General features: G+C 43.7%; 1 protein-coding gene across 6 annotated transcripts in view; it reads left to right on the top strand.

Annotated features, from left to right (window-relative positions):
• Smarca2 (SWI/SNF related, matrix associated, actin dependent regulator of chromatin, subfamily a, member 2) overlaps window positions 1–24,902 on the top strand; it is a 163,435-nt gene that overhangs the window by 126,565 nt on the left and 11,968 nt on the right. For 3 of the 6 annotated variants that reach the window (XM_051199839.1, XM_051199840.1, XM_051199843.1), the window contains 2 exons: window positions 11,360–11,577; window positions 19,414–19,506. In XM_051199839.1, coding sequence (XP_051055796.1) covers window positions 11,360–11,577; window positions 19,414–19,506 — 311 coding nt within the window. The remainder of the gene's footprint in view (window positions 1–11,359; window positions 11,578–19,413; window positions 19,507–24,902) is intronic. The other 3 variants (XR_007835478.1, XM_051199842.1, XM_051199841.1) reach the window with 2 other exon arrangements.

Raw genomic sequence — 24,902 nt, 5'->3', positions numbered from 1 at the left:
CAGGGAGGGAAATTGTGAAGGAACGGTGGTGGGGGGGAGCAAAATAAAAAAGGCTAGAGGAGACAGGTATGGGAATCAGGGATGTTTGAGAGGAAAACAAAAATCTGTGGCTTCCTAAGTCCACTGTGTCTTCTAAGAGTAGGCTCATTAGTGCGATAATGGTGATAGGTCAGCACTGTATGTGAGAAGATGGAAACCTTGTGTTTCTGGCTCAGCATTTGAAATAGCTACAGCAAATACACTGCATACAAAGCGTACCGGTACAGAGGGTTAGGACAGGCATCTCAAATGAGAGAGGCAATCTCAAAGTTGGAGGTGAATACAGGTGCTATGGGAAGACATTGGATTTTGAGTTCCTGCTGCTTGGAGGTTAACACATTGCTGGTATCTTACTACAGACTTCTATAACCAAACACCTTAAGCTGTGTTTGTTATAAAAAAAAATAGCAATTAATTTCTCATATCTCTGAAGGCTAAAAGAACCTTCTTAAAGCCCCAGAAGATTCTGTGTGTGGTGGTTCTGCCTCCCATTTGTAGATGTCCTCTTGGGGAGCCCACTGGAGTCTATTTTCTGAGGACACTAATCCTAGCCACAGAGTCTCTTGTCAACCTGAACCAATAACCTCCCAGTTTTCACTCATGCTGGTGCTATTGGCTTGAGGGATAGGACTTCAACACAGGACTCCTAAGGATGCAACCACCCAGACTATGCAAGCCATGGAAGGGCTGATGACATATGACACTGGATAATCTCAACTCTTTGGCTTACAGGCACATGAGCTTGGACATGCTAAGCTGACCAAACCAAAGGAGAGGAATGGACGAAATAAGGCAGAAGAAGGTGAAAAAGATGTAGGGCCTGACAAATGGAATGTGTCCCATACCTTTTTAGAAAAGGAAGGAAAAAAAAAAAAAAACCAGTCTGGAAATGTAGCTCAGTGGTAAGGGACTTAGTATGAAACCCTAAATTTAATTCTTAACCTGGGAGTTCAGCAGATATGGTATCCAGGTATTAAGTCTTATGATAGCATTGTAAAAAGACTAAAAGAACAAAATGGCAGAGAGCAGGCAGGGTAATGTGTCCCCTTTATTCCTAAAGGAACAAAGAGATCTTCATAACTGCTTAATCAGAGCCAGTGGTTACAGAGCAAGTACCTGGCCAGGAAGGTGTGAGCATTTTCCCACCAGCCTGGTCCCACAGCCTCGTCAAACCCAAATAACACACAGAGACTCTGTGTAATTATGAAATTGTTGGCCATTGGATATGGTTTCTTATTAGTTAGCTCTGACTTAACTATTAGCACATTTTTCTATTAATGTAAGTATTTCCATGTGGTCTTGGCTTACTGGGAATGCCAGATCTGCATCTCCTTTGCCTACTACATCTCCCAGAATCCTCCCTGTCTCCTAGCCCCGCCTATCTTGCTTTCTTATTGGCCAACAGGGCTTTATTCCTTAACCAATAACGGAAACATATTTACAGAATGACATCTCCCATCAAAGGTGAGAAAAGGTAGATGGATGAGGCTCAGAGAGCTGTAATAGATGAAGCCATAAGTTAGAAACTCAGGAGCATCCTATTGCTGTGTTCTGAGGAAGGATGAGGTCTTCTTGGAGTCTCCTGACTAGAACACTCTGTAATCTTTCCTGCAGAAATAATAGCCATAATGTGTGTTGCTTAGGATTCCCAGCTTGGCTGTTTTTAGGGAAAGTGAGAAACTGACAACCTAGGCTAACAAAGCATACTGAGTGTAGATGCTTCCCAAATTATAACAGTCAAGCCTCATTTGACCTAATGTCAACATTACTTTTAAAGAATAACACCTCTTTTGGGATCTTTGAGCATGTGTACACCTTTTTAGAAATAAGAATCTTCTAATTTCTTTTATTCACTACTGTCACATGTATGTATGATGTAAGGGGGTATGCATTGTGCCATGGTATTGTGTGCAGAAGTCAGAGGACAATTTTGTAGAGTTAGTTCTCTCCTCCTATCTTTATGTGAAATCCAAAGTAGACCTTGGGTCATCAGACTTCAAGGCAAACAGTTTTACCATCTTGCCAGCCCAGGAACCTTCTTGCTTTCCACAATTGCATTTCATTAATTTATATGACACTAAAAGAAATCATGTGCTTCCGGTGTCAGCGCATTTTCCCCAGATGTGCTGGCAAGATGGCAAGATGATGTCTTCTGGGACAGGATCCTCAGAGGTCAGTGCTACAGGCCCTTGCCTCCAGAATTACTGATGGGCAGGTGTGCACCTTCTAAAACTCTAGATGCCCCATTTCTAAAATGTGTTTTCGGGGGCCATTTTCACTATACATCTATCATGACCATTAGAGCCACTCCCTATGTTTGGTTTGTCTGTCTTTGCCAATCACTGAGTGTGCTTTAGTTGACTTTCTTTAGGCATCTTATCAGCTACCTCATTCTTCCCATCTTGATATCAGCTATAGATTCAAAGCAAACCTACCAGCCCTGCCAAGGGTTAGAGTACCAACAGGAGGCCGGGCAAGGCTCTTCAAAGGTCATGTGTGTCTTACTTAGCAAGACCTACTTATATTTAGTTCAGACTCTTACTTCTTTGTACTTCAGAATTATAGATCAATTTTAAACTTCACTAGAGAGCAAGTTTTGTTTGCAATATGTGTTTGGCTCTCCAGGATCCAAAATGTATGGCTTTATTAAGACATTCGTACTTTATATTATCTCAGTTAATGAGTAATTGATTATCTCAAAGTACTGAGTAAGAAGTGTGGCACCTCATAGTCTGCCTTGCCCTGGTGTCCCAGGAAGATATAAATAGGTGTGTGTGTGTGTGTGTGTGTGTGTGTGTGTGTGTGTGTGTGTGTGTGTGTCTAGTCACAGCCTAAACAAATGCATGTCTTGTATGTAAGGGATTCCAGTTCCCCTGGTACAGCTCTTGTATGTGCTCTGAACCCTATAGTCATCTATTCATGTTTTTAACTCAAGACTTCTCTGGCCTACATGTCACCCTATTGGCTTCTCCTCCTGGTATATTCTTTACCCTTATCCAGTCTCTCTCGTGGTTTTTGACCCCGGTACCCTGAACGGTCTTTAGGCACGACACTGACAGGGAGAAGTCCCCCGACTTAGGACTTGGCTGCCCAGGCAGCAGGTGTGGAGTATGGAACAGTTTCCCTTAGATTGAAGAATGACTCGGAAGACAAGGACCTTCATCACTTATTTGAAAGGATGTGCACAAATGTGCCTTGCTTTGAGCCAGTAGGTATACATTTCCATCACTGTGCTACAATGAAGCACTAATTCCCAACAGTACATTTCAGTTGCCAAATTGTGTTAGTTAGCTATGACAATATAGCACAGCCTATAATTTAAACAATCATAGAAACTTCTCACAGCTCTGGGGGACAGACCGCGTCACATCAAGGTGTGGCATCTTTGGTTTCTTGTGAGCCCCTCTCTGTCTTAGAGATGCCCATCTGTTTTTAACATGACTGTCCCATGTGTACCTGTGTACAGCAGTCATAAGATCAGAGCCCACTTACATGACTTCATTTTACTCATTTTATTTTAATTACCCCTCCAAAGGCCCTATCTTTATATGCAGTCATATTCTGAGATATTGGTGATTAGGACCCCAATGGATGGATTTTAGGCCATAACACCACTGGTGTCGCAGTTATGAATTGTGTAAAGTACATATGTTGCTAGCCTTTCAGGTGTAATTCTCAGCGGCAAATAGGAGTTGAGCCTCTGGTTCGGTTAGGAGGCTCACTCCCCCTTTCAAAGCCTGCAGCTGGTTTGTCTGAGTCTAAATGGCCATCGGCACATGCAGGTACTTTGCCTCCTTGTCTCTCAGTCTTAAACCCGTGTGATATTTTACTAACATAGATCATCAAAAGAGAGGTTTAGTGCGGAGAGAGGAAACGAGAGACTGGAAAGTGACAGTGGCTGTGTTAGGACATTTGAAATGGCCCCAGCAGAGTGAAGCTTGCAGGAGTCCTGGGCCTGTGTGGAAGTACCACACACCCCATATAGAGAAAGTGACCCACTGCTGTAATATTACAGTAAAGACATCTGAACAGTTTTTGTTCTTCATTTAAATGGCCCTAGGAAAAGGAGACTACTTATGGCTGAAACTGAGCATACTACTTGATTAAAGGCCACAGTGATGATAATTCCCAGAAAATTTGATATTCAGGCAAAAGTAGAGAAGCTGGTTGATATACAGAAGGAAAACTATAATGACATAAAGGTTATAGAAGGACCTCTTCTAAGAAGGGAGTGAATGTGATCAAAACACACTGAATACATTCCTCAAAGAACTAATACAGATCCAAAAATAAAAGTGTAAAGAGCTTCAGGGGCCCTGTATATCTTAAGATTTACTGGGGTTGAGGCTGGGACTTTCCTTTCTCAGAGATCCTCAAGCTACTTCACTTTGATGTTGTTTTATGTGTATGTTCTCCTCTCTCCTTACTGAGCCATCCATGAACATCCTTTGCATCCATCCCATGCAAGTGGAACAAGTGGCCCATTCTTAGCACAGGCTCAGTATCAATACTTCAATGCTTTCATCCACAATGGCTGAGTGCAGAGACCGGAGAGTTTGTCATGTGGAGGTAACATGTGACCCTGGGTCCAGGGCTCAGGAACTGGGTGGACCAGCCCAGCCCAGAGAAGCCTGGGAGAGATGGTTTGGCTCAAGCCTTGCATTCATGAAGGTGTCTTGGTGTACCTTTTCCGTGTAATCTCCGATTGTGGCTACAATCTTAATCATTGCAGTTTTCCTGTTGGTGTTCATATATATTGTCAGTATTACCTTCAATAAACAATGGCTTTGTACCAAAAAGCCTGCTGCTCCCTCTTGGTATTTCCTTGAAGGAGAAATGGCCTAGGCCTTCCTGTAGAGCTCAAGGGAAAAATGGGCAGAGAGAGCTTTCTGCAATGTATGACTTAGTAGTGGCTTGACAGGTGGTCGTGGGATGCAAAACTTGAACTGAGTTTCTTGTTGTTGGTCAGGGATCTCTCAGGGTGGCAAATCCTCTCAAGTTCTTTTGTTCTGCCATGTAAGTTGGAGTGATGCATGTTCCTGGCTGTAATTCAGAGTCTTAATGGTCTCATATGTTTGGTTGGGCCCTGGGGGCCAGGCGTTTTGGAAGCTTCTATCTATGAAAAGTTATTCCTGAGTAGAATGTTAAGCTTCAACTTGCTCAGGAGTGGGGCTTGGTGCAGGGGTAGTTGAAATGGGCCATGGTATATAGCACAGGGTGGCCTCCCAGATTCTGAGATTACAAGTGTATTATCACCATACTGTGCCTGTAAATGGCTTCTTAGTGGATTTCATAGCTTTAAATTACTTTGCCTCCCCATATACTAATTTTCATGTTTTAAATGCCACACTGAAATGACGTACTAATGTACCTCAGCTCTTTAAGTGGCTCCCAATGCCAAGGAAATACCTCGGTTTGCTTTGCTCTAATAGTGACCCGGGGTTGCTGAACAGAAACTAGAAAACTTACTGTGCCAGAAATTCAGTAAGGCAAGGCTATTTGCTTCCCATCTAGGTCCAGGGCCAGCATTGAACATTAAAGTCCAGTTCAGGGAGAATTGCAAGTTCAGTTGGGTTTCAAGTTGTCTGACAGTAAATGCCTGAAGTATGTGGATGGTTGCATGCCTTTAATCCTAGCACTCTGGAGCCTGATGCAGTAGGATTGCTAGTGGCTGGCCTACGTGTCCATATCTACCTTCAAATGAAGTAAATGGGGGTCTGCCTGTTGAGTGAATGTGTCATCAGTCCATTGTACCATCATGTGGGTAGGAATGCTATTGTGTGAGCTCCCTGGGCTTCAGATTAGTCCATCTCTTGACTATGTGAGGCATTTGTTAGCAAAGACAATTCGAGAACAGGTATGCTCTCCCTGTAGGTATTTCCTTACACCCATGGGTATTTCCTTAATAATAATGGATGGAGGGGATAAGCAGGTTTTCTTAAGAGGGTTTATAGTCATTGGGCAGGACAAGACTGAACATGCCACCTGTTGGAATACTGAGAGACGTGTGTTCCAATGGAAAGCTGCCAAAATGTCCCAGCAGTGTGCGCTTTGTGCTGAGGCTGTGGCAACATGTATGAACCTGCAGTGTTTGGGATGCTTTTCCTCAATATGTAGAGGATTCAGCTTATTTTTTATGGCCATGTCTTTTAGTAGGAATACATATAGAATGTTCAATTCTCATCATTTTCAGGGCACACATCAGTAAAATGAAGTGCATTCAAAATCGTATACAGCTGTCAACAACAGGGCTCCTTTAAGGTTCGGGACTCTGCAGCCCAGGTGGCCCACTGAGCTACTGGCCTTCAAGTGGCAGCTTGCAGTGTTTGTCCCTTTGTGTCTGGAGGATTTCTCTGGAGGGCATTCAATTTTCTGTGTACCTTTCTTAAGGCTTAAGCCTTAGAAGTTGGTCTAAGTCCTAGGTCTGGAGTTCCGCCACCTGCTCTTAACCACCCTGTGGCGGAAAGGCACAGCAGCAGAGTTGTTGGTATTTCACATTCCTATTATAAGAACATTCCTCACAATGGAACTGTACATTCTCTTTAAATTCTACATTTTGGTTGTTAGCATAACTCTTCAGGTTTGGAGATGGTGTCTGTGTTCTTAGTGTTCTTAGGGTCTTGGGGCTGAAGGAGCCTGACTTAGCCTTTCAGGATTTTACCCTCAGCTGTGGAGTTGAGTTGTCCCCAGAAAAGAGCACTGTGTAGTTGTTCATAGGTTTTCCTGACATCCTTTCTTTAATGCAGAGCCTGATCTCTCGGTGTCTCTGTCTGTCTCTCCCCCTCCCCTCCCCCTCTCTCTGTTCTTATCCCTCTACCCCTTCCTCTCCTAGAGTCCTTAAAGGAGGAGCCTCCCCCCCACCACCACCACACCACCTCCGCCGCCCAGGGGGAGGGGAGGGAGCTATCAGGGAAGAGATGCAACAAATAATCAGACTCAAGTGTCAGAGTATCTTTTTGTTTCGATTTTGTTGTTTCCATTTTCCATCTATAGTCTAGTGATGTCCAGAATTGCTGCTTTACATGTATCTAGAGATGGTTTGGGTCATGGTGAGGGGGCCCTGCCACACTGCCTGGTGCATTTGGAGAGGCAAGGGTGGGAACAATGGGCAGAGCGCCTTTTTGTTCACATGCCCCTGTTTACCTATTCACAATCGCAGCCGCTTTGCTGTGATGGGGGGTGGGGGATGGAGGGGCGGGATGTCACGTGTATATCCACCTCATCTTCCCCGCCCCCCCCCCTTCCCCTGTACGGGCTGAGAAGGAGCCTAATGCCTGCTTTCTAGACCTTCGGTCATTCAGTGGAAGATGTAGTTGGCGTGTGTCGGGATGACAGAGGGCCACGATGGAAGCTAGCACGTGTGGCTGATTACCGGGGCTGCCATGTGCTTGCAAGCCTCCAGTGTCTCCTCCAGAGCAGCGGCTGTTCCTGCATGGCCGCCTCCTGCCCGTCCTCGTCAGAACCGCTGCTTCTTAAGAATCATTGGAGAGCAAGCCTGTCCCTCCCTTGCTTGTGCATGCACATCCTGTTTCGTGAAAACGTATTTTTCTTTTGAGCAAAATTGAAAGAAAGAAAGAAAGAAAGAAAGGAGAGCAAGAAAGGAAAGGGGTGGGGGGAAGAAGGTTGCCATCCAGTGGAGGAAGGAGTAATTTCCAGCTTCATTCAGGGTAAAAAAAAAAAAAAAAAAAAAAAAAAAGGCAAGCTTACACACACACTCACACACACCACACACACACAGGCACACACACATACACAACTCTTACACACACATGCTTAACTCTTTTAACTTGGCTGAGCCCTTTTAGCACCATATGGGGTTCTTTGTGACATCCGGAGCGAAATGAGTGCAGTGTGCCTTTAAGGAAAGAGGTACCTCACCAAACTTCCCTGTAGTTGTGCCTCACCATTTAGGTAGGGAAGGAAAGCGTTAATTTCTTATTTGTACACTTTTTTTCCCCCGACTTCCTTCCTATTCACTTCATTAAATCTAGAGGCAGTTCAGCATGGGAGCCGTCTGTATGTTGAATTAGGGCTCGCACTCTTGCGCAACACGTCACCAGTCGGAAACTGGGGGTTTGCTCCTGAGATTTATTTCATTATTGTGCTGGTAAAAGGTTTGGAAGGGAATTCTTTCTGGGGGTAATACTTTTTAGCATTGTGTAGCAAGTTTTTTTTTGTTTTTGTTTTTGTTTGGTTTCTTTTCTTCTCTTTTTTTTTTTTTTTGTACCCACCCCCTGCCCAGCTAAGTTGTCCGTTGAGCTAGCTTAAATGATATTTTTTAAATCAGAGAAGCCCCCATAATTTCCCTTACATGCAGGAAAATTCTTAAGTCTAACTCTTGAAGTACGAAAAGCATTGGGAAATATGGAGGGAATTGATTTCCATTAGAAAAAGCCCCTTGGAAACCACAGAACCTGAAACCTTGCATATAGATGTGTTCCGGGTCTTTGGGGAGGAGGGAAGATTTTTGTAGCTCTCTGCATTCCTGCATAAAAGCCTTAATTTAAGGGGAATAATGGTCAGTACTTTGTGTGATCTCCTGTAACTCCAGAACCTAAATTTAATAAGAATCTGCAGTATTAGCAGTTGTAATAAAAATCTGTTTGTCTAGTTCTGTTTGCAATTTAATTTGTTTTCCCCTTCTTAGGTACTCAAAGATTTAAAACTCCAAATATCACAAGCTTAAGCTTTGTTCCCTTTTTCCCAGAATTAAGGGTGGGGGTAGTTAGAGCAGAAATACTCCTTTCACAAACTTCCCCCCTCCTCACGGATCCCACTGAAAAGAAAAACAATGAAAAATTTTGCAGTATGAAAACCGAAAGTGGAGTGTCACAGTTATTCGGGATTTTTCTTTACAGAGAAAAATAACACTGTATTAAAATACAGGAACCTGAGAACATGCACAATGTTTTTACTTACATGCATCTAGTGGGGGGGGGGGTGAGGACTGTTTTTCTCCTGTGTTAAAAATCGTTTTAGACTGCTCCAAAACCATGCAGCATATCTTTTCTGAAAAAAAAAAAAAAGACGATTAAGATGAAGCATAAAATACAACAAAAAGCATATCTTGCTTTAATCTCTTAAAATACATTTGAATATTCATTTGTTTTCTTATTGGCTTAATTGTTAAAATGCAAGCAAGAATCAGAAACCACCTGAGCTAAAAATCTCTAATTCTGCCGCCTGGAATAATAAGGGGGGAACAATATGATAAGTAGTTGTCAATATTAAAACAGGGCCGGAGGAGGAAGGCTTGGGGCCTGGTCGTAGGTAGAATGAAACAGCAGATTTGAGTATCCACAATCCTTCCAGTATTAAATTTTCAGTAAAATAAAATTACTTGTATATGAAAACATAGCCTTTCCCAGCTCTCTTTTTTTTCCTGATCAGCTGATGAAGAGACTAGCAGCTCGCTGCTTTGCCGGCTTGTTAATTTTATCCCCACTAACTGTGATTTCCGATAGCCGGCCTGCTGATAGTGGTAAGGTAAATATCCTTTTTCGTTGCCGTCTTGAAGATTCAGTAGAAACTACATCCCAGGCATGTGTAGGTGTGTAACACATCAAAAGCCGGTGTTCTCCGTATTTCTGTGTGCAACTGGGTGCTGGAGGAGAGCAGTACCATTAACTGTTGACAGGCTTGCATGCTGTATTTATGATTAGCATGTTCAGCCTCCAAGAGACTCGGGACAATTTCTTTCTCTTCTCTTTGCTTAGCTGCAGTGTGTTTAGCTGTATAGTGGGTGTCCTGCTTTTAAGCAAATGAATATTAATGAAATAATGGGGAGCTTTTTTTTTTTTCCTTCTTTTTCTTCATAACTCATCAGGTCTCGCCTCCTTCATAGTGGTTATCTGAACACTGTAGGATGGTGACGGAAATTGTCTTTTGATTATTAAGGCCTGGGCTCAGGTTGTCCCTTAGGATTCTGTCTGTGTGCATGTTGCTTCTGTGGATTAGCACATTGGAGAGTGCATTGGAAACATTTTTTTTTTTTTTTTTTTTTTTTTTTTGGTTCCCACTGGCGTTTTTAACATGCCAGGTTGTTTTGTGTTCTGTACCAGATTTTCTTCACAAAACCTTTCTTTTTCAGGAGGCATTGTACATAAGTGAAAGAAATTACGTCTGAGCTGTAATCGCTCTTTATATTGATTGTTATACTCACATGATCATAAATATTAGCCATGTTTGGTGCTGTGGAGAAATGAAGGTAATTGCCTTATGATTAGAGCTCTTTCAGCTAGCAGAGGATTGATTAGCATTTATACAGTGGAGGCAATATAGAGAGGGCCGGAGGAACAAATAGCAGCAGCAGTTATTTGTGTGAGAAAGCAATCTCGAAATGTCATTTTAAGATTTTTTTTTTGTTTTTTGAAGAAAATTTCTTTTCTGTGGTCAGATTTCCTTTTGTCTGTTTTCTTTTTTCTTTTTTTCTTTTTCTTTTTCTTTTTCTTTTTTTTTTTTTGTTCCCTTAATTTTTCTTATAAGTTTTGAGATATACCAGGAAAAAAAAAAAAGTTTGAACTTGTGGGTCCTGTCACGTGGATATTTTAGCCTTTTCTGAACGGGTCCCCTTCACACCTGGCTGTTTTTATAGCTATTTTATTATCTTTCTGTATTAGTGCTGCTGGCTCTGGTTTAAAGCAAGCGTTTGCAGGTAATTGGGGAAAAAAGTGTTCTTGCTGTTTGTGAGTGTGTGTTCTCTATCGGGTGATTCATTGCGTCTACCAAGGAATGTGGCTTTATACTTCCCTCTTGTTTCCTTGTTTACTAATTTCTGCATCAGAACAAAAATCTGGATGGAATTGTTGGTTTATGTTGTGAATCATGAATCGATTGATGTAAAACCTTAACGGTCAGAGCTCTTGTGACTACATAGATATATGCTTTGGAGATTATTTTGTTTTCTTCATTCACTCCTGGTTTTTGTTTATTACTGTCCTTAACAGCAATGACACCTTTAGAATATCTTGCTTATATTGAGATAAATTTCACGTGGATTCTGTCATTTTCAAGCACTTGAATGTACAGATGCTTTAATATCTGCCACTCTAATAATTAGGCCTTACAATAGAGACTTAGGTTAACGATGTATTTCATCCAACATGATAGTGGCTTTTTTGTTTTCTTTCCTTCTAATTCTTCTTCTTCTTCTTCTTCATTGATGACTGTTAACTTTTAGTTTTACTTTGTTAGTTTTATTTTATTATAATTATTCAAGATGTATGTATTTATACCCCTTATTGTAAAGGTATGGGTATGTCTGTTTGGGTTATTATTTTCCTTACTTGAATTGTTTTCCTCCTTGGTTTCTGGTTTACAGGCCATCGAAGACGGCAATTTGGAAGAAATGGAAGAGGAAGTTCGGCTCAAGAAGAGAAAAAGACGAAGAAATGTGGATAAAGATCCTGTGAAGGAAGACGTGGAAAAGGCCAAGAAGAGAAGAGGCCGCCCTCCAGCCGAGAAACTGTCGCCAAATCCCCCAAAACTGACGAAGCAGATGAACGCCATCATCGATACTGTGATAAACTACAAAGATAGGTGAGTGTGTGGCTCCTGCCCCTCTGCCAAGCCCATGAGTGGTAAGAACTATAGGGCTCTTTCTAATCTGCATCTTATGGCTTTGTCCTGGAAGGTGTGAGTTGCCTTGCACCTTGCAAAATGGCCGCTAAGGCTATTTTGTACGGCGTGTATTGTTTGAGATGGTGGGCAATGAGATCAGACGACTTCTTAAAGAACTCTAAGCTGGAAAAGGATTCTTCCGGAGCTCTGCTGAGAGAAGCATTGGGATGATGGGATGGAAAAAAATTTTTTAAAGTTGACTCCAGAGGAGAAAAAAAAAAAAAAAAAAAAAAAAGAATTGCAGATGCATGTAAGGTAAATCTTTTATGTTAATAAAGGCTGTGTTTCCAGAGAAAGAGAGAGACCTCCAAAAAATTGTGCTTCTCTCCTTCTAATGCTTGAGTTTTTGAGCATTCTGTGAGCCATCTTCTCTCTTGTATTACCACTGTAGGTACTCAGAGGGGTATACTGTTCAGCAAACTCACTCATTCTTCATGGACTTTTTAGGTGTGCCCCATAAGAAGGCTGTGCTGGACACAGGCAAGACCACTTTAAACAATGAATTTAACTATTTGGAAACTGAGGCAAAGGCAATTCATATGTCAGTCAACTCTATACAAGTTAACTAATTAGGCCCCAATGAAGTTAGTTGACTTTGGTTATTTGTTGTGATTTTCTTCGAAGCAGTGGTATGTCCCCTTCCTTTGAAAGCTGACTCTTGTTTCCATCGGAAGCAGACATTTCTGCTCTCTCAGTTTCCAGATCAGAGAAATCAATTGTTAGAGACCTTCAGTTTTCACCAGGAATGCCTGCTGTTCCTTTCACCCACTGAGTGGCCCCGCCTTGGGTTTTTCCTGGTAGCTTTGATCTATTGCGTGGCAGGCAGGAAGAAGTGGCTAGAAAGATTAAGTAGCATGAAAAGTTTTAAAAAACAAAAACAAAAACAAAAACAAAACAACTTTCCACCAGGAGTTTCGCTCATAAGCTTTCTGACCATGTGGCATTTCCATCAGTGATGGGGACAGGGGCAGACAGGTCCACTGAGGGGTCAGAACTTATTGTTCCTCTCAACCCATCAAGCCTCGTAGCTCCTGTATTTTCTAGATTCAGTATTTTCTTTTTGAAGGGGGGTACATCTTTTTACATATTCTAAAGTGGCCGCAAAGGGCAGCCCCCATCTTCTTGAGTTTGAATCAACTGCTCATTGACAATCCAGTGGGAAAATTTGACCAGGAGTAAACACGATTTTTCTTTTTCTTTCTTTTTTTTTTTTTCAAACCAAGAATTAGTAACTCTGAAGTTTCTGTTCACCCCAAGTTTATACTTCATATCAACTTCCGCTGTGAGGAAATTGCAACTAAGTAGGGAATACTGCTCTGCACAGACAGACCTCTCACTTTTTTTTTTTTTTTTTTTTTTTTTTTTTTTTTGCTGTTGTCAGGAGAGCGTAACATCTGTTTCTCTGACCAGATGTGCTTGGGTCTTTGACAGACCTTTGATGATCATATTGCTTCCTGATTCAACCTGGGTCTGCTGGATCACTGAGAAGGGCTGAGAAAGTCCTTGGAGGTTTAAAGGCTGAGCCATTGAATAGTGGCTGTTGATTCTGTCTGCTTTAATCCCCTACTGGGTCATCACCTAGTGGGGGCTCATGTATCCAATAGATTGTTTTGTTTGGCTCTGTGTTGTTAGGGAGGCAGATTTATAAAGCTTCTGTTTCTTGACATTGCCCCCTTTGGAAAAACTTAAAAATATGACAGCATTCTGCCTGACTTTCAAAGGGGGAGGGGGGAGCTCAGCAGAAGGGAAGAAATGGCTGCTTTCTTCACCTGGTGGTCACAGGTGGTCTCATCTGTCACCATCCCTACCACCACTATGGAATCTTAGTTGCCTGTTGCTGACAGACTTTGCATAGCTCGTTTACATTACCTGGTGGCTGCAATTGTGACATCCCTGGTATACATGACTACAACAGACTCCCTCAGAGCCCATTCCCAAATACAGATCTGTGAACGGAAAACAGCCTGGGGCTCACAGCACAAACTCCTTGAGCCTCAGCTGCCTCCATTTAAATCTTGACTCTGGCATCACTTAGCTGGGGGACGCTTTAACTCCCCTGATCCTCAGTTTCCCAGTGCACACAGGAGAACAATTCCTCCCCCAGCCTGTAGCTTTGTTGTCCTGGGCAGTTCATATAACCCCAGATTCCTTGAATAGTTTAGGGATTAATAATCAAACTTTCAGACTGTACAGTTTATCCGGCAGGTGAAAGACCTCTGAGCACTGTGAAGAACATGTCCTTGCTGATAGCGGTTTCCATGGTTTTAATTCCAGAAACAGAAAATGCTGTTTCACCGGAACTGACTATTGAGCACGTCTTTAGCCACACTGTAGGCAAAGGGTATCTAAATGTTTCAGCATGTGGATATTCTGTGGTCCTTCCTCTTTTTCCGGCTGGATTTATTTACTTGCTTATTGAGTTCTCCTTTAAAAGTGCCTTCCTAAGATTCATTTTGCTAGCCCCTGCATTTTTAGGTACTTTCTGGAGATCACATGCTACTTTTCCCACCACTGCATGTTCCATGTATATTTCATGTTAGCGGTCCTCTAGAAAAAGCAACTGACGCTATTTATATTTTGTATTTCTCTTACCAAACTTGGTTCTCAAGTAGGAGGCGCTCAAATTAGGAGGGCCCTAATTAGATACAGTGCTGTATTTTTGGTTCATTTTAGAAAAAAACGCTACTGGAGAAAAAAAAAAGTACATCCTTGCTGTGTTGAGGTTCTCCAGCACTGGAGTCAGTTACTGATACAGTAAGTCAGCCCACCTCAAGGAGAGATGCCACCTGTGCTAAACTCCATCTAGTGTTAGGGTTCTGATAGGCAATAAATTGAGTGTGGAGACATCTATCTCTATTTAAGAGATACCGAAGAATTAATTAGATCTCAAGAGCAGTTGTTTAAAAGTCCTTGCATGATTCTGGGACAGATGTGGCTTGATATTTCCATAAAGACTTGAGATAATTTAAGTGTCTACTTATTGCTTTGTATTTTAAAGCATGATGGTTTAAAAAAAAAAAAAAAAAGAGCCATCCGCTTTGTGTGGTTCACAAATGGATGACTGTTAGGTAGAGCAAAGTTGTGGCTACTATGGCTACTAGCTACCTTTCATGCTATTTCTCCCAAATAGAAAACAATTATCTCAAGTCCTACTGAAGGCCTTGTTTTGACTTGGTGAGCATACTTTGTCTTCTGCTTGTTTTGAAGCCTCTAATTCCCATCGCACCTCCTATAATATTTAACCTGTCACACTCTTGTTTCTTTGGAAAGGATTCCTCTTCTATTGCTCCTGTATCTGTTAAAATCCCCAAAAGATGCCATGGGGAATAAGGAGGTGACTGATCTAGAGGCGCTCTTCCAAGTCTCAGGAAACAGCCTCCAGTTTGCGTGATGACGGATTGGTTCCTAGGGACAGCCTTGGAGTTCTGGACTTTGGTTCTGCTTGGTCTGGTTTCCAGTGACTCGAATGCAGCAGCACTGGTGACAGAAAATCCTCTAGCCTACAGATACAGATCCCACATGGGACACAGTTTCTGGGGGAACTTGTTGACTCTTGATGCAGGACTGCCTTAGGCATGGTGCTCCTTTCCATGTTAAAATTCTGCCCACTGAGTTTTAGCTATTTATTCTACAAACTCTTTAGAGATGAACCCAGTCTCCTTTCAAAAGATGTCCCTTTAAAATGGTTACAAATTGGCCTACCCAGCCCAGGTCCCCAACCTTCAGGTAGAAACATTCCACTTCATTTGCTGATTGACACTTAGGTCCCTCCTTAGGTACATTCTACTCTTGCATTGCTCCACTTGAAACATGCACCCAAGAGTCCCCACTGTGCTCTGAGAGCATGGGTCAGCATGCTAGAGAGTGGTTTTTTTTTTTTTTTTTTTTTAGCATCCTTGACACAGAGCCAGCTGATGTTGGGTAGGTGACACAAACACCATACATGCCTTTTCTCCAAAACTGCTACTTTTAGCCTTGAGCTAAATAAGGGTCACTGTTGTTGAACTGTTACATACTGAGTTCCCTCACTCAGTGTAGTGCCCTCTCCCAAGTGTTTGTTCTTGTCATTAATGTTTATTTGTTTCTTATTCTTTAAGCAAGTATATTTTTCTTGTCTTCCTGAGGTTTTTGTTTCTGTTTTTTTTTTTGTTGTTGTTGTTGTTGTTGTTTTTGAAGCCTAAGATGTGACATAAACTATTGCTGAAGTGTTTGTAAAGGAACCAGGACAGGATTCTGTGACATGCCCTTGCCATCAGTGCAGGTTGATGTGAACATATTGACCCGTAATGTTTGAAGTTGGTCAAGTGCCATTGAACTCATGTGGCTAAGCTTTCCTGTCACCCACATTCATCTGTCCCGTCTCAAGGTTATCAAGAAAGACTAAAACCAAACACACGATGTTGGGAGCCTTTCCGGTCCATCAACCTAGAAACGCTGCTGAAAAAGGGAAGTGAGGTTGGCCTGCCTGCCATGGGTTTTTTTCAGAGACACCCCTGCTAGTACTTAGTGATATTATTTATCTTTGCTAAGTAGCCTCCGGGCCTTCAGCCCGAGTTCTCAACAAGGTCAGTCTATGGCTTCACTTCTCATTTCAAAACAGGGATACTTGCTGCTCTCCAACCTCCGTCTCCATTCCCACCATCTGTGATTTCCTATGTATCGTTAGCAGAAGCAATCCACACCCTTTCAGGGTGTGATTAGTTTGCAGCTAGCCACTTGCACTCTTTTGAAGCACCTTGATACATTCTTGGTTTTTTTTTTAATATTTTATTTACTTATTATTTTGTACAGTGTTCTACCTGCATTGCCTGCATGCCAGAAGGGGGTACCAGATCTCATTATAGATGGTTGTGAGCCACCATGTGGTTGCTGGGGATTGAACTCAAGACCGCTAGAAGAGCAGCCAGTGCTCTTAACCTCTGAGCCATCTCTCAGGCCCCCCTTGATATGTTCTTTAATATATATATATATATATATATATATATATATATATATATACACACACTTTTATCGGGAGCTTCTGCTGTTCTTATTACACCTTGATTTTCAAATCTGTGTTCTCATCCCTGAAGACTTTGCAAACAGTAGTGTATGGCGCGCACACATGGCAACCAGCACTGGGAGGCTGAGGCACAAGGATATTCACTTTGAGACCAGGCTGGGCAACATAATGAGACCCTGTCTCAAGCAAATAAACAGTAATGATAACAAAAAAGCAAGCCAAAATATTTCTAAGAATCTAGAAGCAGGATATATATTTATACACTGATTTCTCTGTTCACTATATTTGTGATTTGAAGATGAATGACTTGAAGGTGCATTCCATGAGACCTGCCATCTGCATAGGGTGTGGACCTTAGGGGCAACTCAGAAGATGACATGAAGCAGTTCGAAAGGTAGAAGGGAGGTTCTGCTTGGCTAGTCTGATCCGAGGCTATGGTGCTACCAAATAGTGCAGGAGGCAAGGCAGGATGGCAGCTATGTATCTCCTACCTCCCTGGATGTGCACCCCACCCCCTTCCAGTTTTAATAAGCTCTTCGTGATAAACTGACCGATGGCATGGGTCTCCACTTTAGTACTTTTGGCAGTGGGGAAATCATCTCCCCATCCCTGGAAATGTTCCCTGGGCTGTTTTCAACTCCAGCTATGGACTGCTCAGACCAGCCACAGGGTCCTCATCCCAGATCCCTCCCTCCATGACCTCCTCTGCTCTGCCCCATGTAGGGAAGACTCTGAGTGAGTGAGTGAGTGTGTGTGTGTATGTGTGTGTGTGTGTGCTGCTGATGCAAAATGGTGAAGGCGGGGTCAGGAGAGCCCCACCACACCAGTGCACTGAGGTTTGCTTTTATTTTTTTGAGCAAAACCATCATCATAATGACAATTTTCTGAAAATAAAATAAAAAAGCAGGCAGTATTTCTTTATATCATCTTAACACTTTTTAAAGAATATGGTGTGAGCTAAACCCAATCACAATTGTCTTCGTTTAAACCCTACATACACTAAAATCTATTTTGTCATGTCCCTTATTTCAAGTTGGGCCCAGCCACCATTTGTGTAGACTCACATTTAACCAGTCTGTTCTCCAGAAGGGCCAGGCTCTTGTTCAGACCTGTTGCTTCCTTTCAAGCTTTTCTCTCCCAGGGGTGTGCCCCAGGTCTCCTGTTAACAGCTTGGAGGCTTCTATCCAGGGGAAGGCACACACCAAGGCTCACACTACAGTGTTTACTGCCTTTCGAAACAGACTTAAACATCTGCAAACCCAAAACCTTGGGTTCAGCATCCATTGTGGATTGCACTCTTATATTTTTTCCCCCAAGCCATTCAGATTCCTGACCTACATCACAATGACTGGAATTTGTTCTATTAGAATTTCCTTTGTTTAGTACCTGGCCCCTCTGTTAGATTGCAGCCTCTGTTGGTCTCTGGTCACAGAACAGGGTCTGACTTTTCTTGGAATCTTTTACAGTATATTTTACAAAATGTCCAGATGGTGTTTGTCTTTCCTAGGTTCCTCTCCCACTGCTGCTGGACCTTCTAAACAGACTCCAGTCTGCTTTAGCTTCTGTGTCAATGTCATCAGCCCTAGGCCCCAAATATGAAACAATAGTAGAGTCCCCTTTCCAAACCTCACTTGTAACACTCAGATACAAAGTACTCTCCAGACACAGTGTCTCCAAGGCAAGTGTCCTCATCTTCACACACTGTCTCCATGGATGCCCTGGCCTGGAACAGCAGCCTCTTGTGTGGGAGGCCAGCCTCTCCTGTCTTACTGTCTTGCCTTCTTCCTGAGGCATATATCTAATCATGTCTTCCTGTTCTTTAAGAGCTTCCAGACTTCTGGCCTTGGGAAAGTAGGTTTCCATGTTCTGAACCTAGCAACCTTAGTTTTGTTTTCTAGCGTGGCCCTCCCTGTCCTCACTTGGACTTTAGGCATTCTGGTTAATGCTGTCTATTTGGAGTTTTGCATGTTCTTTCACGCCTCTGCTGTGTGGTATAAGCTGACCCTGTCCAGTTGCCTCCTACTCTGGGTGGAGCAAACAGGGTCCATGCTGCAGTGGGCTAGTGTGGGTTTGCCACGGGAGACAGCTGGTTTGGTCTAGAGACTAACCTGATGGGATGGAGGGCTTCCCACGGTGTTACCCACCTGATCACCCTGCCTCCGCCCTCACACAGAAGGCCGCCTGTGTGTCAGTGTCAAAACGGTCAGATAACCCTCAGGTAGTGGCTCAGCTTCATTCGCAGTCAAGAGCACTTGTCCAGTGGTCTGTAGAAATCAAGAGAAGGTAAAAGGAGCGTCTAGTTTGTGACCAGAATCCAGGCTGCTGCGTGGAATCCACTCATGTGGTGGGTGCTGTGACAAAACCGCTTTATCTAGTTCATAGTCAGGAGTTGTGTTGGTAAGTATGATCCCTATTATGCAAATGAGAGGCCAGACGAGACTAACGCACCCCAAACAAGGCTCCTCGTTCTCCACTGCTTTTGGAATTACAAATAGGATACCCGGTGTGGATGAAGATGGAATACGGGACCAGGTTGACAATGCCGAAAGTGCCCTAAGATGTTAGGAGGCTATGCCCCAACCCCCATCATTTTGGAGAAATGTGTACCATTGCAGAATGATACCTTGTGTGATCTGCTCAACCAGGCTGACTCCCAGTGAAATTAATTGCTCCAGGTAACCCAGCCTGAGAGGAAGGAGCTGGGAGGAGGACCCAGGTCTTCTGACTCTAGTGTTCTTTTTACTCTGCCGCAGGTGTAACGTGGAGAAGGTGCCCTGTAATTCTCAGTTGGAAATAGAAGGAAACAGGTCAGGACCTGCCTTGTATCCCCATGTCTCTAAACACAGGTATCCTCTGGTACACAAAGCAAGCGGATGCATAGAGTTGGTCTTTGGAAACGGATTGATCTAGTCGCCTCTCCTTGGCGTGGGGGTTGCAGGCACATATACTCTTAAATACCTGCTGTGCTTTTGAGGTGGTTGTGCAGGGTGCTCGCCTGCAAGAGCCCACCTGCACGTGCATGTCTTACAAAGGTGGCAGGGATCATCTGGAAGCCTGCCCAGCCTGCAGCACCTCAGAGGTAGGTCTCTGCCTCCTCTGCCCTCTTCAGTCCTACCTTGTAACTCTGTGCTGCCCAGGTGTGGCAGTTTCCAAGCACTGGAGGAGACCTGATGTGTGTGGCATGAAGTTGAGTGCATGTTCACACTGCTGTGCATCCCGGACTTGATTGCAGTCGGCATGGGGGTTGGAGGGGCAGGCGCTTCTTGCATTTACTCCCCTGAGTTGTGCGCTGGGCTGGATTTCAGAGTGTGACCTTTGAGCCTCCTATCGTGGTGGGCCCTAAGCTTCCTCAGCCAATCTGTGTAACTTTCGTGTGCCTCTGTGTCTGGTGGCTGGGAATCAGAAGTGCTCTTTCCCTAAAGACGCTAGCTTTCGATGGTGTGGGTTGGTGGGAGATGGATGGGTGTGATGCGCAGTTAAGAGTTATCAGTACATTTAGTGAGGTATTTGCCTTCCTTTTGACCAAGCTGGCTTGCTCAGATTATTGCTGTAGTGCTGTGTCTCCTGCCTTACAGTTTTGTCAAATGATCCAGTAATGTTGCCTGCACCCTAACCCTAACGCAATCAATGCAGGATCTAATCTAGGGCCAAAAGGAAGAGAACTGTGGTTGTAGCCTGTATTTCAGAAGGAACAGGTCCTAATCTATGACCTTTTAAAATAAGGACTTAAACACACAGTCTGTAGAGACAAATGTGGGGCAAAATTGTTGGTTCTCAGCAAGCAGTGTCCAGTCCTAGAAAGCACACATACCACAGTGCCTGGCAAGCACTGCTAGCTCTGCTCTGTTTCTGTCATCGGGAGAAAGGAAGGATTCACGAGGCCTTGAACCAACACTGTGTTCATCAGATTGGGCTGCTTTCATAATAGTGTGATTTTAGTGTACCTAAAAGGGGCAAAGTGGGGGTTAAACCCCGCCTCCAGAGCAGGCAACTGTCTGAGTTCCCTTTGCTCCTCCCCCACTCCTCCATCTAAGCAGTCACGTGACCATGAAAAGTGGATTAATGACTTTAAAGGCTACTGCAAACCCCTGATGTCATGCCTGGGCTTTCTGAGGGTAGAGAACATAACCTTATGCAGTTAGGACCGCGATAAATCCATTTTCACTACACATCTAAAGGGCCATTTCCAGAGGTTAGAAGAAGCTTGGCTGGCTTGCTTCCATGGGGGACCCTTTGGAGCTGGTGTCCTCCCATACTGTCTGTCCCATGTGCCCGAGCTAATTGTGTGGCATTTGGAGTTGTATTGCGATAAAATTAACCCTTCTTTAGAGCAGTTGCTCAAAAATCCTTTTTGATCAAAAGCCCAAGGTTTTCCGTGTTAGTCTTTGTGTAAGTATTGAAAATGGGGATGGGGGAGGGGAGAGAGAGAAGGAGAAATAAAATAGATTGCCTTACAGCACTGCTAGGAGGGGTTATGCCAGTAAGTAGTCCAGACTCCTGGTGTGAGTAAGGTGGGCTCCTTGGTGTGACTGGGAACGCCCCCATGTGGCTTGTGGGTAGCACCAGGACTTGGTTGGAGTGAGCATGAGGGGTTAGAGTGTGCAAACCAAAGTACTCAGTAGTGTGGGTGTGAGCAGCTATGGAAGGAGGTGTGGGAAGCAGGCTGCTTCTAGAGACCACATGTCCCTGGGCAGCTAGACGTCCCCTGGAAAGGAGGAGCAGCCAGCTCGGTGGGGAGCAGCAGAGCAGACCCAGAACTCCAAAGTGAAGAACTTGAGTGTGGTCTTCAAGAGCTCAGGTCTCCAAGGCAGCTTCCATGCCCTTGCAGTTGACTGTCCCATGTCCCATGTTGAGGACGCAGATGAGGGCATCTGGGTTCTTGCCGAGAGGGTGCAGTGGTCGGTGTGTGCTGTGTGCTGTGAGGTGGATGCTGCCCACGGTGGGGCCTGGCTATGCTGTGACTTCAGCAGACTGGGTCCGATGTCAGAGCCTCGGAACTCTTAGTTCTGCTTCCTGCGTGGTGAATGAAGGTTCTGTGCCATTTATAGGAATGTAGGTGAAAGGAAAGTGGAGTATACATGTGGCAGTGTGTATACATACTTCTGCATAAGTGTGTGTGTGTGTGTGTGTGTGTGTGTGTGTGTGTGTGTTTAGTGACCCAGCCCCACAGACTCCACAACAGGACACTTAAGTCCTCTCCATGGCTGTTAACGGCCCTTAATGTCATGGTTATATCATTAGTATTGACTGCTCTTTAAGAACCAGCCAACAAATTCTTTTAGACACAACCTATTTTTAGCAGCCTTGGCGTTGGGCATTCTACATTACTTTAAATGGAGGAGGAAAGGCTGCTAGAATGGTTGTGGTGCCCAGACATCTTTGCATTTAGAGGCTCTAATTGGATTCCAGAATTGCCATGAAACAGCACCATGACTAGGTGGATGCATTTAGGCCAAATTCAAGTTCTAAGGTGCTGAGAAGTTCCTCATTCTCTTACTGGCTCCTTTGGCCCTCACACAGTGCTGCCAGTTTGTCTCATGGACTGGCCCGTGAGGTCATAGCTTGGCGTTTAGTCTGAGAAAATGTCTCCTAGAGCAGGACTTGCAACTCTCGTCTTCTAGCTCTCTTAGAGATACACAGTCCAGCTACAGAATTGGGCTGTGGGAGATATTGCTGTCACCTGTGACATCAACAATCTGATTTTCCTTAGCCTGGTGTTCCCAAACTCATTTGTTCAGTGACCCGTCTTCCAGGCCCTATAAGTTGGTGTGCTGTGGCACGCTGTCAGCAAGGCTGAGTTAGAGCTCTGATGCGTCATTTAGAAGGTGTGCAGGTAAATGTGGCCTCTGGTGTCTTACTTCACCCTCATCTCAAATACCGCTGACGCCAGTGTTGCTGGGGCAGGCTAATGTGCCCCCCCACCCTGTGATGTGATACTTAAAGTACTCACCTAGTTAAACCCATATGCAAAAGATGGGTAGACAAAGACACTTAGTCCATCTGCCTTCTGAGGCATAGAAGTTTCCTGCCTGGCTGTGCTTTGTTTTGTTGTTTGTAAAAGTGGCATAAGCTAGGGTCATCTGAGAAGAAGGAACCTTGATTGAGAAAATGCCTCCATAAAAATAGGCTTGTAAATGGGAGGTATGGTGGCACACACCTTTGATCTCATTGATCCCAGCACTTGGGAGCAGAGACAAGTGGATCTCTGTGAGTTAGAGGCTAATCTGGTCTACAGAGCAAGTGCTGGGGGAGGCTGCAAAGCTACACAGAGAAACCCTGTCTGGAAAAAACCAAAAAAAAAAAAAAACTTGTAGGCAAGCCTGTGGGATATTTCCTTGATTGATGATTGGTGTGGGTGTGCCCAGCTTATAGTCCTGGAGTGTGTAAGAAAAGCAGGCTCAGTGGTGGCACACGCCTCTATTCCCAGCACTCAGGAGGCAGAGACAGGCAGATCTCTGTGAGACTGAGGCCAGCCTGGTGTACAGAGCAATTTCTAGAACAGGCAAGACACAGAGAAACCCTGTCTCAAACAAAGCAAAACAAAAACAAACCAACACAACAGCAGAGAGAGAGTGAGTGGGGAGAGAAGGAGGGAAGGAAGGAAAGAAGGAAGGAGGCTGAATAAGCCAGTAAGTAGTATTTCCCCATGGCCTCTGTTTCAGTAACTGCCCTGGCTTCCCTGGGTGATGGAAGGTCACCTGAGAGGTGCAGGTAAGAAGAAAGAAACCCTTTGCTTCCCATTGGTGCATGGTGCTCTAGTACAGCAACAGAAAGCAAATGAAGACCACAGGTCTCCCCTAGCCTTGAGCATTACTCTGGACCCACAGGCCTTCCCTTCCTCGAAGGCTCCAGGCCAACACCTACATGAATGACCCCTCAGGAAGAGGAAGTAACCCTCACTGGAAATAGCAGAATGTGTCCTTTTAGAGAGATAGCCACTGTCTTCAAACTTGATTCCATGAACATTTTCATCAAAAAAAAAAAAAAAAAAGGGTTGATATTGCAGATAGCAGATATTGAATAGATTTTCATGTACATGAACCATTTTGTGTTCATTGGATGGTTCTATCTCACTCCAGAGTTTACCAAAATGGCTACAGCAGGAAATGGCCCTCAGAGACCTGCTACAACCCACCCATTTAAACCAAGCAGCATCTGAGCCTTGGGCTACTTGGGTAGACAAACACTAGATTTTGCTTGTTTCTAGAAGGTTTGAGTCACAAATCAACCAAAAGTTTTAAAGCATGTTTATTTACCATACAGAAGTAAAGACATTATACAGGATCAAAGGGCAGAATGCCAGGAAGTTTTGAAAGGATGGCATCTCAGATTTCTAGGAGGAAATGTTAAAAGCAGCAGGAACTGGCAGGCTGGGGATGTGTCAGGCCAGGGAGGTGGCAGGCCAGACACAGGCAAGTGAGAATTCATACCTTTTCTTTTTATTATGAAATGTCAAGTGAGGGAAAAATATGTGTAGGAAACTAGATGGCCTCTGTCAGTATTTCTAAAAGTCAAGTGATAGGTGGTAAATCTACTTTAAAAAAAAAAAAAAAAAAAGGCTCAAGATGCCTGACAAGAAAATACAGGAGCCAGACAGAGTGGCCCATGCCTGTAGTTCCCAGGAGGCTGGTGCAGGAGGATTGAGAGGCGAGCCATCAGAAATATAAAATGAAGAAAGAAAATATTTGGAAGCAAATGTCCTTTTCCAAGTGTCTCTGGCAGTGACAGATACTCTAAGTACAATAGATTCTTACAGTTGCAGTATCTGAGGTAAATTTGTCATGTAATTATTCTGTTTATTCATTTTTCTTTATTGGTCAGTAAAGTGTGCTGCTCATTTGATAGATATCAAAGCTACCCATGTGACAATGGTGTTTTGTTAGAAAAAATAAAATATGATTCTTGACCTCCAGCACATTTTTGAACAAGGTAGCTCGAGCCAAGCATTGAGACCCACTTTGTGGGTGCCAGGGTTCAGAGTGGCATTGGCTTATATATAAATCTTGTTGCAGAATATGTACTGAGTACAAAGCTGTCCCATTTCTCCTCTGAGCTCTTTCGTCTATGCTTACTTCAAAACTTCTAGGGCAGACTACACTTGGAAGTTTATAACCCGTTACGAGCAGTTTTCCTGCCAGCCTGGTCCCAGAGCCTCATCAGCCCCCAAAAACACACAGAGATGCTGTATTAGATATAAAGCTGTTGGCTTGTTACTAGCGTTTCTTATTGGCTGGCTCTGTCT

The sequence above is a fragment of the Phodopus roborovskii genome, unplaced genomic scaffold, assembly GCF_943737965.1.
Source record: "Phodopus roborovskii unplaced genomic scaffold, PHOROB, whole genome shotgun sequence".
Classification (NCBI taxonomy): domain Eukaryota; kingdom Metazoa; phylum Chordata; class Mammalia; order Rodentia; family Cricetidae; genus Phodopus; species Phodopus roborovskii.
Note: the sequence above shows the minus strand (reverse complement) of the source record. Positions and strands in the feature narration are given on the sequence as shown.